The 13,671-nt window shown below is 41.4% G+C and overlaps 1 protein-coding gene across 1 annotated transcript in view; it reads right to left on the bottom strand.

Moving 5' to 3' along the window:
- Positions 1-2,716: 2,716 nt before the first annotated feature.
- THBS4 (thrombospondin 4) overlaps positions 2,717-13,671 on the bottom strand; it is a 51,368-nt gene continuing 40,413 nt past the window's right edge. The window contains exons 15-22 of the mRNA XM_020783662.3: positions 12,702-12,754; positions 11,405-11,598; positions 9,760-9,938; positions 7,841-7,889; positions 6,719-6,915; positions 6,312-6,484; positions 5,204-5,343; positions 2,717-3,133 (exon numbers count right to left, since the gene is read on the bottom strand). Coding sequence (XP_020639321.3) covers positions 3,072-3,133; positions 5,204-5,343; positions 6,312-6,484; positions 6,719-6,915; positions 7,841-7,889; positions 9,760-9,938; positions 11,405-11,598; positions 12,702-12,754 — 1,047 coding nt within the window. The 3' untranslated portion in view covers positions 2,717-3,071. The remainder of the gene's footprint in view (positions 3,134-5,203; positions 5,344-6,311; positions 6,485-6,718; positions 6,916-7,840; positions 7,890-9,759; positions 9,939-11,404; positions 11,599-12,701; positions 12,755-13,671) is intronic.

Here is a 13,671-nt window from a genome sequence, read left to right as displayed (position 1 = left end):
ACATGGTGTCTAAATAGTGCAGAAACCACCCACTTCTCTTTAATCTTTTGAGCAATATTTGGAATGGTCTGCTGAGTGCTTATTTTCGGATACTTTTGGCTGAAACATCTGCTAAACCCAAAATAAAAGCGTTCTGCAGGATGGATCTGTGCCACTGCAGTCCAGAGGATAGAAGAACGTGCAAAACGGTTACTTCTGTTTAGACGAAGGATGGATTGCAATTTCCACCAGCCTGCACTGGCAGGGCCGATAAGGATAAAGAGTCCTGGAAGCCCAGTGACTTCTGGAAGACTGCACTTTACCAAACTTTGATCAAACCACCTTGGATTCAGCATAACTTTATTGCAATAATCCTACTCAGAGGTTAAGCCTGAAAGCATAGAAGGTTAAATGTGTGGTATTCTCATGAGAATGCACATAAACATCCCCCCTCCTCCAAAAAAATAAAGTTGACCTTCATGTGCACATCATGGGTGTGTGCAGGTGGTAGGATTGCCATATTCCTATTGGTCAAATCCAGGCAACCTAATCAATGTATTACGCAAATTATCATGTAGCAGTATCTGAATATGTGTATACCAGCATATGGTGGCGCTGTGGTGCTAAACCGCAGAAGCTTGTGCTGTAGGGTCAGAAGACCAAGCAGTCATAAGATCGAATCCACGTGACGGAGTGACCTCCCGTCGCTTTGTCCCAGCTCCTCGCCAACCTAGAAGTTCAAAAGCATGTAAATGCGAGTAGATAAATAGGTACCACCTCCGTAGGAAGGTAAAATGACGTTCCCTAGTCACACTGGCCACGTGACAACGGAAATTGTCTTCAGACAGGCGCTGGCTCTATGGCTTGAAAAGCGGGATGAGCACCGGCCCCCTAGAGTCAGACACGACTGGACTAAAAATGTCAAGGGGAACCTTTACCTTTACCTTATACCGGCATATTGTGCAAATTAATGTTAATTTTTCCATATGATACAAATTAAGACTATTAATGGTTGTGTCACTTTCCTCCCAGTGTATTTCAGCCCTGGCTTGTTTACACAGTAACCAGTGATCTGAGAGCACCATAGTCACAAAGCTTAGATGGTTTTCTTGAGCCAAACTGTCATCTAAGACTACCTTACAAGGTTGCTTTTGGCATAATATGGGGCAATGAACCCATGTCAAGCAGCATTATAAAGAATATAAATTATAAACCTGTAAAGAACGACAATATATCATTTTTTTCCATACACATGGGCTTCTGGTGATGTTCTCCTGAGATAACTACTGTATTGTTTTTGCTATGAAAAAAGCGATTGTTTCGGCAGCAAAAAAGCTACAGGTCCTTGAAACCTGCTCAGGAAGCCCCCACCACTGGTACATTGTCGTATGATTTGCAAGGGTGGAAAGTGCAGCAAAACAGTGAGGGCAAATTGCTGGAACTGGGCAAATGGCAAGACTAGAATCCTGTTGGCAGAGCTTTGCATGCTCAAGGCGGATGATGTCGGGGTTAGTGACTATTTTTTGGAACTGCCAACAGATGCTGAGTGAAGGATTATGGGACTTGTGGTCAAGAATGCAAAAAAAGGGGTAACTGTGCAAGAGCAGCAGTACTTTTCACCACTGTTGAGCCATGTGAAGGCAGGAAAGAAATACAGAGGTGTGCTCAGCAAGAGGGAAGCCAACCTGTGCAGTGGACAGCAGTGAATGCTAGACCAGGAGAGTAATTAGGGGCTGGGAAAGGGAACCCCCCCATGTCAGCATTCCTGCTTCTTTCTGCCTGCCATCAGCCAGGCACTACAACTGCCCTCTCGCTGCTCCCTGATGTCACCTATTGTGTGTGTGTGTGTGTCTGTGTACATCTGTCACCTGCAGGCTGCCATTTGCATTTCACAATCCCTTCTGGTCTTCACCACTTGGGAAAGTTTCGTGCCATCTGTAAACTTGGCTACCTCACTGCTTATCCCTGTCTCTGGCTCATTTATGAACAGGTTGAAAAGCACCGGTCCCAGGACAGATCCCTGGGGCACACTGCTCTTCACCTCTCCCCATTGTGAAAATTGCCCATTGACACCTACTCTCTGTTTCCTGGTTCTCAACCAATTCTCAGTCCATAAAAGGACCTGCCCTCTTATCCCCTGACTGGAGTTTTCTCAGCAGCCTTTGGCGAGGGACCGTGTCAAACGCCTTTCGAAAATCCAGATAGACAATATCCACTGGTTCACCCGCATCCAGATGCCTGTTGACCTTTTTGAAGATTTCTAAAAGGTTTATGTGGCAAGACCTACCCCTAAAGAAAACATGCTCCCCTCCCCCTCAGCAAGGATTGAAAGGAATGGTGTAGAAAGGAATGGCGATCTTTTTTTTTTCCTTTTGGTCTGTAATTTGAGGTGAATCCCTGTTCTTCCATCTTTTCTCTGATTTGCTACTATGTTTAGGCATGTAAGTAAAAAATCCCTCAGGAATAAAACTGCAGTACCACTTACTCTTGGGGGCAGGCTTGTTTCATATTATTTCTAGTAAACTAGTGGCAGATAAGTACTATGGATCTGGAGTCATCTGTGCAAACTAATTGCACATTTTATGGTATGTGTATGGCTTATGTGGGAAATTAATTGGCTTTGTTGGCTTTTGTTGGTCTTCTAGCATATACTTTTTTTTTCTTAACGGTGGTATCTGGGCCTATGCTCCCAAATCCATTTACTTTTAATTTTTTTTTTACAACATGTAGTTGGTCCTTTTGGTCCTGTGTGACTTGAACATACAATAATACTGGAGCAAAACTTGATGGTTTTAATTTCAGAGACATTCAAAACAAAATGAAACCTTCACCTATTTTATGTTTTTATTTTCTCATTTATATATATATAATATAAAAGTCTTTTATAATAAAGAAATCTTTTATAAAAGATCTTTTTATTATAAAAGATCTTTTATAATATTTTTAATATTATATATTAAAAATATTATAAAAGATCTGACAGTTTTATACCAATCAGAATAAGTGTAGTGGACTTGTACAAAAAAACCATATAAGAATTTAATATATACTGTTTTATTGTTTGCCATAGTAACTTGCAGTCCCAGTATCTCTTAAATATCTCCAACTCCATACTGCTGAGCTTGAAATTCTTGGAAATCTTCTGGGATGGTATCTGCAAACAAGAAAAGAGGTAAAAGGTTTGTCTGAACAGTTGCTGCTGTGCTATGCAACTACTGAGTATTTAATTTTCAACATTTAGATTAGGAGTGGTGCACACTGGCTTCTTACTGGCTGCTATTAAACTTTCTTCTTCTTTTACAATAAATTCTGCTTTCCTATTCGCTAACTGAATATACATCCCAAGTTGCAAGTTGGGCTAAACATCTTGTTTTGCTCCACTCAATCCATAATTCTGATGGAAATCTACTCTACACTGCAGCTAGTGTGTGTCTCCCCCCCCACACACACACACCTCACAAAGGCTAACTGCAATGCAAGGGGATGGGTTTCATCAGATCCCAGGTGGGAATGAAAGGAAGAAACAGTCCAAGAAAAACTAGGGGAGGAGGGTTTTTTTCAACTTGATGCATTTGTGAGTTACATATTTACCACAATGTCATGATTTGACACACACATCCCACATGGGAAGATCATACATCACACAGCCAGTGTACTAAACTCTATCCACCATGCCAGAATGCACACTACATGAATCTTTGCCTAGCTTTGATGATAACCATAAATCACGTGCTGCCAAGTCAGGGTTTTCCAGAAAGAGAATACTCAGACATGGTTTGCCATTCTCTTTCTCTGGGAACACCCTGGGACTGTGCAGCTTGCCCAAGGCTACACAGGCTGGTCCTTCTCCTAGGAGGCATGTGAGGAATTGAACTCCCAACCTCTGGCTCTGCAGCCAGATACCAGAACCACTGAGCTATCCAGCCAGCTGGCTTTGATAGTTGAGTAAACAAAAAAACAGTACTTGCCAGTATTCCCCCCACTTCTGGGTATATCTCTTCTCCCACACATTTCCAACAGAAGGGCCAGGGGCAGGGCAGGGAATAGCAATTTTGGCAGCACTGTTTGGAAGTGTACTGAGTGCCTTGAAGCAGAAGCATTCCCCACTGCCTTGTCTAAGCCATTCTAGCGCCAGGCTAGGCAAGCAGGGCATTTTCAATGTTTTTGCTTTTGTGGCTCTGTGTTGGCACAATTCTATAGATGCCACATGGAACAACTGGCTGTAATTCTGCCTTTCAAGCTTGCCACAAAGAGGCACTACATCTGACTAGTGAGACAAACCGCTGACACTTCCATAACAGTTAATTTAAGACTGGGCTCATCTTGTATAAGATGTCATGCAATGAAATAAGGATAAGCAGGCCAACCTTATACACATTTATTTTGAACCTAGTTCTATCAGAGCTTGGAAAGGTCATATATTTTTGGAGTGGGGAAAAACCCATCAAGAATCCCACAGCCATCATAGTCAGTGGCTCTGAGTCCCCTTGAATTAAGTGGGCCTTTCCACTAGGTAATACTGCACTGTACATTTGCTGCTTTCACTGTCAACAAGGTGTACACCATTTCTGATGGACAGTCTGTATGAACGAACTCCAAGCAGGAAGTCAGTGACCTAAGGGTTCATTCAACCCCCTGGAGACCACTTCCTATGGGGTGGCCTCAGCAGCTAGTCTAGGGACACAACTGCCTATATGAAACAATGTCTTGCTGTGTGCATTCAGAGCTGCATTGTTGCTCTTTAGCAGTGCCATTTTTTGAGATAAACTTAATGCTCCTCATTGTGCAAAGATTACTCTTGGAGTTTTTATCCAATGTAATCGCTGATTCCACACTTTCTAAACTCCGAGGTGTGCCTGTTACAGCCAAATCCATTCATATACAACAAAGGCAGCATCAGTTTAACTGGCATCTGAGCAACTCAGAGGGATATAAAGTCATGTTAGACCAGAATTCAGAAAAGTTACTTTCATAAAACTACAACTTCCAGAACACCAGTGACCATGCTGACTAGAAGATTCTGAGAGCTGTAGTCCAAAAAGTATTTTTTTTGCAAGGTCTGTATCGGACACAAGGTATTTCATAAGTTTCAGACATGTATGGGGGGGGGGCAGGGGGATGCCCAGGAACACTCATGCAATTTTCAAAAAGCAGTTTTCTTTTCTTTCTACAACTACGTATACAGTAAGAGTAAGATCACAGCATGGGGCAAGAGGAAAGTTACCATTGCAGCGATACTTCAGGTTGGACCAAATAATGTTTTCCTGAGAGAAGCAGAAAACACCAAGTCTTCCTCCACGCATGGTAGTATCTATGGTTACACCAGAATCTGCTACCAATTCAGAACCTTCATAAAATCTGGCCCTTTAAAAAAAAGCAGAACAAACAAGACTGTTAAAGACTTGGTGTGACCTGGGATTGTTCCTTTAAGATGCACAAGCACAGAGAAAAGTAAATCCCTCTGTCTTCAAAGGAGGTCATTCACTGGCTCCCAAACTCTTGGCTGACTGAGGTAAAACCAACAGTCTACCATCCAGAGTCAGGCTAATGATTTTGCCTCATGAAGCAGAAAATCCAACAAGTGCCTTTCCTTTCCCTGGCAGCCACAAACAAAAACATCAAATTAAACAGATACACATTTGCTGCCCTTTCATCCACAGTGACTCGTGACTGGATTGGGGAGGCACCTCTCCTCCCCCAAATTTTGAGAGAAGCCATCTTCTTATCCTGGTCCTTGAGCTGCCCCTGCTTTTCATGACACTCCTGCTCTGCTTGAGGTACCCCATGATGCAGCAGTTAAACTGCAGTACTGCAGGTAAGCCTCTGCTCATGACCTGAGTTTGATCCTGACGAGTTCAGGTAGCTAGCTCAAGAGTGAATCAGTCTTCCATCCTTCTGAGGTCAGTCAAATGAGTATCCAGTGAACTGGGGAAGTGGGGAATGTGTTCCTTACATAGTTACCGGTATGTTGTAAATTACCCACAGAGTGCTCTGAGTACTATGGAGCAGTGTATAAATTGAAGAAACAACAACAACAATAATGATGATGGTAGGGCCAACCCTCTGGCCAGTTATCCTATTGAGTTTCTGCTGAACGGAAAGTCCTGCCAGCATAGTAACCCAGAATCTGTGATCTCCTGAAGGAAACCCACCCTGTGCTTGTATGTATACTGACACCACCTGCAGAAATGGCATAATCTTCCATTACTACTCTTGTGGGAATTTCTTCTCAGCATGATACTGGCCTACTTATGGTTTTTTTGGCTTTTGGATTGAAGCAAAAGCAAGCAATATTGAACAAGGCACCACGAAAGAAGTGTCCACTACCTTACCTAATATATCCAACCTGAGGCCTGTGCTGCAGGAACCAGCGGTAGGAAACTTTATCTTTCCAGCCTACATTTCGAGGGTCTTTCCAAAGTAACCTGACCTGGTCATTCGTGTCCCCAGTGTGCCACAGTGAATTTCTAAGATGTTCGCCTGGCCCAGTCTTTGATTTAACAGCCTAAGCAGAAACACACAGTGCAAAGATACATCAAAAAGAAGAAATGCTCACTCTTTAACAAGCATTTTCCAGAGAATGTTGAGGAATACCAGATACTTTAATTATTTTTTTTCCATTCTGTAATGAGAAAATGGGCACGTATACCCAAATAAGCCAATGACGAAACCACACCACTCAAATGCCCTGCCAGATACATCTTAATGAGATTTTGATTCTTTTGGCTCAAGCCAATACCTTGAGCTGAATTCCAGGTTCTGCAACCGCTCTGAATGGAGTTGCTTGCCAGTACGTCTGTTCAGTCTGTTTCCACATCACCACATAAAAACTGGAGCTGTCTTGGTAGCCAAAGATGAAGCCAGCATAGTCGTCATCCGTCACGGTGTTCACATGGAAAGTGCCTTCAAAATCTACTCCATTGAAGGCTGTGTAACCTGTTCAATGTAGAGGTATATGGATCAAGTCCAAACCCATTACTAATACAACCTGCACAGTGTTCTCCAGATGTTTTAAGCTCAAATTCCCATTATCACAACACTTGGCCTTGGTGGCTCAGGCTTATGGGAGTTACAGCAGAAAACACTTGGACACGTTCTGGGGCAGGCTGCACTAATACTTGTTATACCTTTGGATCCAAGAGGTCCAATCCAAGCTATTAGGAATATCAAATCACAGGCAACAAGTGCTCTACACTAATGGTTCTCAAACTTGGGTCCCTAGATGTTCCTGGATTGCAGTTCCGAGAAGCCTTCACCACTTGCCGTGCTGGCCAGGATTTCTGGGAGTTGCATTCCAAGAACATCTTGGAACCCAAGGCTGAGAATCACTGCTCTACACCAAGACAGGTCACAGGTCTATCCAGCCCAGAATTATCTGTTTCAGCCTTCCCTAATTTCATGCTGTCTGGGCATGATGATGCTGATTGGATTCCAATGCATCTGGAGAACTACAGTTTCCTTGGATGTTCTGGGTAGGACTGATGGAGGGGGTCAATCTAATAACATCTGGATAAACACAGTTGCCCAGCCCTGTTTTAAACAGTGATGCTACAGACTGAGTCTACTGCTTGAAGCATCCAAACCATGCTCCAAGCCATAGGCAACCATCCTGCCTTTAGGAGAGAAGAGGATGCCTGCAATTGCCCTCTTCCCGTGAGTTCCTAACATGAGACAGGTAGCCCTCTGAGCTGAGTATCTGCTAGGGGTTTTTTGTACATAGTAAAAGGTTCTCATGCATCCTGGATGCAGGTTGTAGGATGGGGATCCTCTGGAAATCTTTTGAGCCAAAAGTGTGATAAGCCATGAACAGAAACTTGTTCTGTGGAGTTGGGTACACATTTGCTACCAAATTTCAACATACCTACAGCAAGTCCAGGATCACTATTCATGGTCTGCACAATCTCCATTCCCTGTAAAATGTAAGTAATATGACTGATGAAATAACAACTAGAATCGGAGCCCAGTGCCGTGTATTAGATGTAAATGATAGACTAGAACTCAGGAGACCTGGATTTAGATCCCCACTCGGCCATGGACGTTCCCTGGGTGGGATGGAGAAGGGACTGGTAAATGACTCCTTATATATCTAACTTACCTTGAAAGCCCTGTTAGGATCATTGTAAGTCAATTCCAACTTGATAGCACATAACATAAAAAAGAACTAGAATAAGGGCATTTTATCTAGTACTGCTATACCCAAAGGATGAATAAGACCATTTTCCTTGCTTGTCCCCAGCCACATCATCTTGTGAGCCCATCCATGTCTCCTCTGGCTTTATTTCAAGCAGTTCATTCATTGATAAATATTCCCAACAATAAAGAAAACACCACCAACAGAAGCTTTCATTGCTTCATATTCGGCTACTGCCAAATATTGTATAGAAATATAGAAAACAAAAATTTGGTTTCCTAAATATTTCTTTTTTTTTTTCTCTCCAAAAAACAAACACCTTCCTTCATGGCCTTTGGAAATACACAACTAGTGTATTCTGAATGCTCCAAACACAATGTTCTAATCCCCTTTCTTGGGTCTCTAGCCAATGCTTGGTAAAGTTTATTTGTGTATGGCAACTCCGAGAACCTCCCAAGCTGAGGAATTCAAAGTTGCAGTCAAAAAACCCCCCAAACCCCCCACCCTTTCTGAAATGCTATCAGCAACCTCGTTCTGCATTTCATAGAATCACAGAATAACTGAGTTGGAGGAGGCCTTTTTTATACAGTAAGGCCACCAAGTGCAACCTCCTGCTCTGTGCAGGTAATTTCATTATAACATGGGTCATGAATGCCTGCAAGCATTTTCACACATATAAGGACAGGGATCTCATGGAGTCAAATTGCTTGCAGTACAGACTGCCTGATTCTTATGCAAAGAGATTTCCATGAGCATAAGCTGTCTTTCCATGACAGGGATCTCCACTTGTGTACCAGTGCCAAGTACGAGATCCATAATGATTGGAGTCTTATGCCCTGCTGGGCCCCAACAGATTCCTGGCCAAGAAGCTGCCCCTTTCTCCCATGCCCCATCCAGCCATCCTACCCACCCCAGAAAGATGCCGTGGAAAGTCTGGGCACCTTCAGACCACCCACAAAATAACTCGGGAGATGGCAGATGAAGACAATATTGGTGACCATTAATTCCTGCATTTGAACAGATTTCTCAATGATGCAGAGCAAACCTCTAGAGCCAAAATTTTCAGTGTCTCTGTGCAAAATTACTCTGCTCAAGGAGAACTGTTTATTTTGGTTTATTTGTGAACAAACTTGAGGTTCTTTGCTAATAAGATCCAGGCTTATTTCTTCTAACTCAATTTGGTGCTGAAGGGCTGAGTTGTCATCACTTCTAACATGCCTAGAGAGCTTTTCTGTTGGTTTTGCAGTCTGTAATTTCTGGCTACTCTAATGAGCTTGCACATAATGATGACTAACTATTTTATTATGTGTAATGAAGGCATAACTAAGTTAACTTTCCTAAGTAATACAAAAAGTGAGAATAAAATAGCTTCACTAGTATAATGCTTTCTACTTAATTCTCCAAGTTATCATTAAAGAACAGTTTAGAGGTTTCCTGACAGGAATTTGTCATTTCTTTGCAATTCTCTCATCATTAATAAGATTCTCATTATCTAATAAATATTAATGAGCAATACAATTAGTTCCTTTTCTGACACTTTAAAGATCAGTGAAAATGAATGACTTGCTGAATATGATAGCAAGTAATTAATTATTTTTTAAAAGTAACTTGACAAACTCTGTTCTCTTAGATGTTCAGAAATAGTTTACCTGGTTCAGAACCACCCAGTTTGGATCAATCTGAGCATCACCTTCGGGATCCAGGACAACAGTCTGATAAGCTCTGAAGTCAGTCAAGGTGATCTCTGCATTCTCAGGACAAACATCAATGCGATCAATGACCGTGTCATGATCAAAATCAGACTCGCAGATATCGCCAACTCCATCACCTGGACACATAAGTGCAACAGTCAGCGGATGTCACTGCACAGCTGCTGCTAAAGTTATAACAGAAAATTCATAAGAAAATGGTTGTGTTCATTTGCAAATGCCATAAATATATGGAAAACATGTGAGAATAGGATGGCAAGAACCAGTTTCTGAATAGGAAAAGGGAGGGTAGAGCGACAAGAGCTCAGGAAAGTTACTGGGACCGCAACCCTCAGAATACTGAAACACAGGGGAGGAGAACCAGGGCTTTAAAGGGCTTCCTCCCACCCCTGACTATGGCTCCCAGAAAAATGAAAAGTAGAGTAGAACAACCAGAGTTGAAAACCTTAAGAGTTCTTGAACCAAGCCTCCCAGAATAATGAAAGAAAGGGGTGGGCAACTAGAGCTCAGGCAGTTATTTTTTTTTTTTTTTTAGATTATAACCCCCAGAATTCCCCCAACCAATGTAGCTTGTGGTCATGCCGGCTGGAAGATTCTAGGTGTTACAAATGGTGGTGGCTGTTTTTTAAAGGCTCTGCCAAGCTCTGGAGGAGGCTCCATTATTCCAGAGTACGTAGAGAAACACAGCTGAACTGTGAATCATCATGGAAGACTCGGGGAGAAGCCGGTTTGTGGCCTCACTCAATTTCAGATTTTGCGAATTACCTTGAAGCAGAAGGCAGATAAGGCAGCCACTGGGATGCTACCTGGGAGATAAATGGCTGACTTGCTGTAATCTGAACAAAGGAATGGTGTCACAGTTGCTAAACCAGTCAGTACTAGTAAACCTGATCAGCCTTATATATAAAAAAGTCTGTTCCTGAAGAATTTCCCTCAGGTCAGTTTTTAGTGCCCAGGTAGAATGCAAATTCTGTGGAAGTTTTTATATAATTAATAAATGGCCATTAGTATGGGTGAATCAACCTAGAATAAAATAATGTAGCATTCCAAAAACAAAAATTGTGTTTTATAAAAAGATGTAGCCCTGTGTCTATTTTATTTATGACCTTTCATAATCTTCATTAAATTGTTCATGGTTCAGGTGGTGAATCTGACTGGAAGGCCACCCTTGGCTCTTCACATGATGCTACGAAATTCTACTCTGTTAATGTTCCTTCTAAATCAAAGTAAAAGGTGCTGCTTATATACCACCCCATAGCACTTAAAGCACTCTCTGGGCAGTTTACAATTTAATTATGCAGACTACAAATTCTCCCCCGCCCCCAGCAAGCTGAGTACTCCATTTACCAACCTCAGAAGGATTGAAGGTTACCAAAATGTCTCCCTGGGATTGAACCTGAGTCATGAGCAGATTTTGGCTGCAGTACTGCAGTTTAACTACTGCACCAAAGATTCCTTCTACAGCTAATATATGCACTGGTAGAACTGCTATGCCAATTTTTTTTGGCACTTGACCATCATTGCACAGAATAAATTTAAAGGTAAAGCTGAGGTAGGAGAGGAAGAAGATATAGATGAAGCTTACTATTGTCATCCTCTTGTCCTGGGTTAGGAACTAACCGGCAGTTATCAGGCCCTGGTGGAATAAGATCTGGGACTCCATCGTTGTCATCATCATCATCACACTCATCACCTTGTCCATCTTTATCTGTATCTAGTTGGGAGCTGTTAATGACGTTAGGGCAGTTATCTGTGCTGTCCTGGTGTCCATCTCCATCACTTAGGATAAGAGCAAAGCAGATGTCATAAATAAGACAACGACCACCTCTCTTAGTTCCTTTTTCTTTGTTCCTATCTATGGACCTCTTCTGTCATTACAAATCAGGTTGAATGATCACATGACCACGGAGAGCAATCTAACCCACTCTCTGGCAACCTTCTAGGTTCACTTATCTATGAACACTTTCCATGCAAACACTGTTCCTGATCACAAGGATTGCATTCGAGACGAGAAAATGTCTTTCCACTCTTCAAAAAGTCACCCACCCTCCACATCCTGACGGTGACTTGAAACTAAATCTTCCTCTCTGGGTTCCTAACAACTGACTAAGGCTTAAATTCCATTTGAACCAACTGGTTATATATTATTTCCTCAGAATGTCTTTTTGTGTCTTCCCCTTTTCTTTGTTCCTTCCAGTGATTGAATATAATGGCAATTAAGTTATCCCAGAAAACCTGTTGATATTTATTTATTTAAAATATTTTTACCCTGCCTTTTCCCTTAAAAATACCCAAGGCTGCTTACATGGTTGAAGAGCAGAACTTGGAAGTGTTCTGGTTTTGGACTACAACTCCCCAAATCCCCGAGCCAACATACTCAGTGTATTCTGGGTGTTGTAGTCCAAAAAAATAACTTTTCCAAGCTCCAAGTTAAATTCAAGGAACAAATGTTCCATGGAAATACACTGTGATGTATTTCAGTTCCAGTAATGGGTACAATAAGTGGCTTGATAGCTCCGTAAGTTAATTATCTGGCTGGCAATTCAGTTCCCCATGTGCATCCAAGAAGACCCAGCCTGTGTAGCCTTGGGCAAGTTGCACAGCCCCAAGATGTCCCCAGAAGAAGAGAAAGATTACCAATTCACAGTATTCTCTACCTAGAAAACCCTAAAAAAGGTCAACGTTAAATGAGAATTGACTTGATAGCACACAATTATTATTACTAATGGGTACAATGGACTGGAAATAATATAAGCTAAAATTCAGTCATAATATGCTTCAGAAACAATATTAGCTAAGAGTCTGAAAAACCCACATCAACCAATATTAGCTAAGTTTGACTGGGTGCTATACTGAATTTATCAGATCAAAGTTTCCCTTACCTGTCTTGATTGGTGTCGCAGGAATCACCTACCAGATCATTGTCTATATCTGACTATAAGCAGAAATAAAACAAAACATACTAAAACACTGAATTACAAAAGTGAAAACCTATAACTATATTGTAGAAACTTATTATAATTCAATACATGCCATTCAACCAATGGCCAGTGTAAAGATGGATTGGCTCCTACCTGCACATAAATTCTTGTGTTCTATAGACACAGATGGTTAATCCTTAGAGATCCAGCCTTAATAAAATCATTTTCAGTTTTCTTTTTCAAAATCCTTTGCAAGATTGGAATTAAACTCCTATCAATTAATTAGTTATATTTAGGATACCTATAAAACAAGTTCTCCAGATATCCCATAACTCTTTTAAAACAGAGCTGTAATGCAACAAAATACAAAGAGCTAAAAACACAACCATGCACAACCAACGTAACAGAAACAGAGATGCAGATACAAAAGGCAAGATGTACAATACAGAGCCAACCTAATAAAATACAGCAACATATGAGAAGGTTAAACAAACTAAAAAATGAAACAGAAGAAAGAGCTACCAATGTGAATCAGTAGGAATAATCATGGACACCAAGCTTAATCTCAGTGATGTGGAGAAAAGAGAGTACAGATACCTTGCACATGTTTTACATGTAGACAATTTAATGTTGAATTTTACTGTCTTTGAATTAAAGATCTCAGTTAAAAGAAGAAAGAAATAACTCTGCCTATGTTTTTCTGGTGCCTATTATGGTGAACTTAGACCACACACAGCTGGCCAGATAGACTCATTATAGTCTCAGTATGAGGGAACTCCGTGCATTTAATATTCTGCAATTACAGTCATGAGACCTTCTTAGATTTCCTGATTAAAATTTAAACATTTACATCTCAGGGGGGAAATCTATGGATGTATTCAAAGACAGAACAAGATCTGAACTATGCAAAGGAGCCGTACCATTTAGAGGT

The sequence above is a fragment of the Pogona vitticeps genome, chromosome 2 (assembly GCF_051106095.1).
Source record: "Pogona vitticeps strain Pit_001003342236 chromosome 2, PviZW2.1, whole genome shotgun sequence".
Taxonomy (NCBI): Eukaryota; Metazoa; Chordata; class Lepidosauria; order Squamata; family Agamidae; genus Pogona; species Pogona vitticeps.
This window is presented reverse-complemented; position numbering and strand designations above follow the sequence as displayed.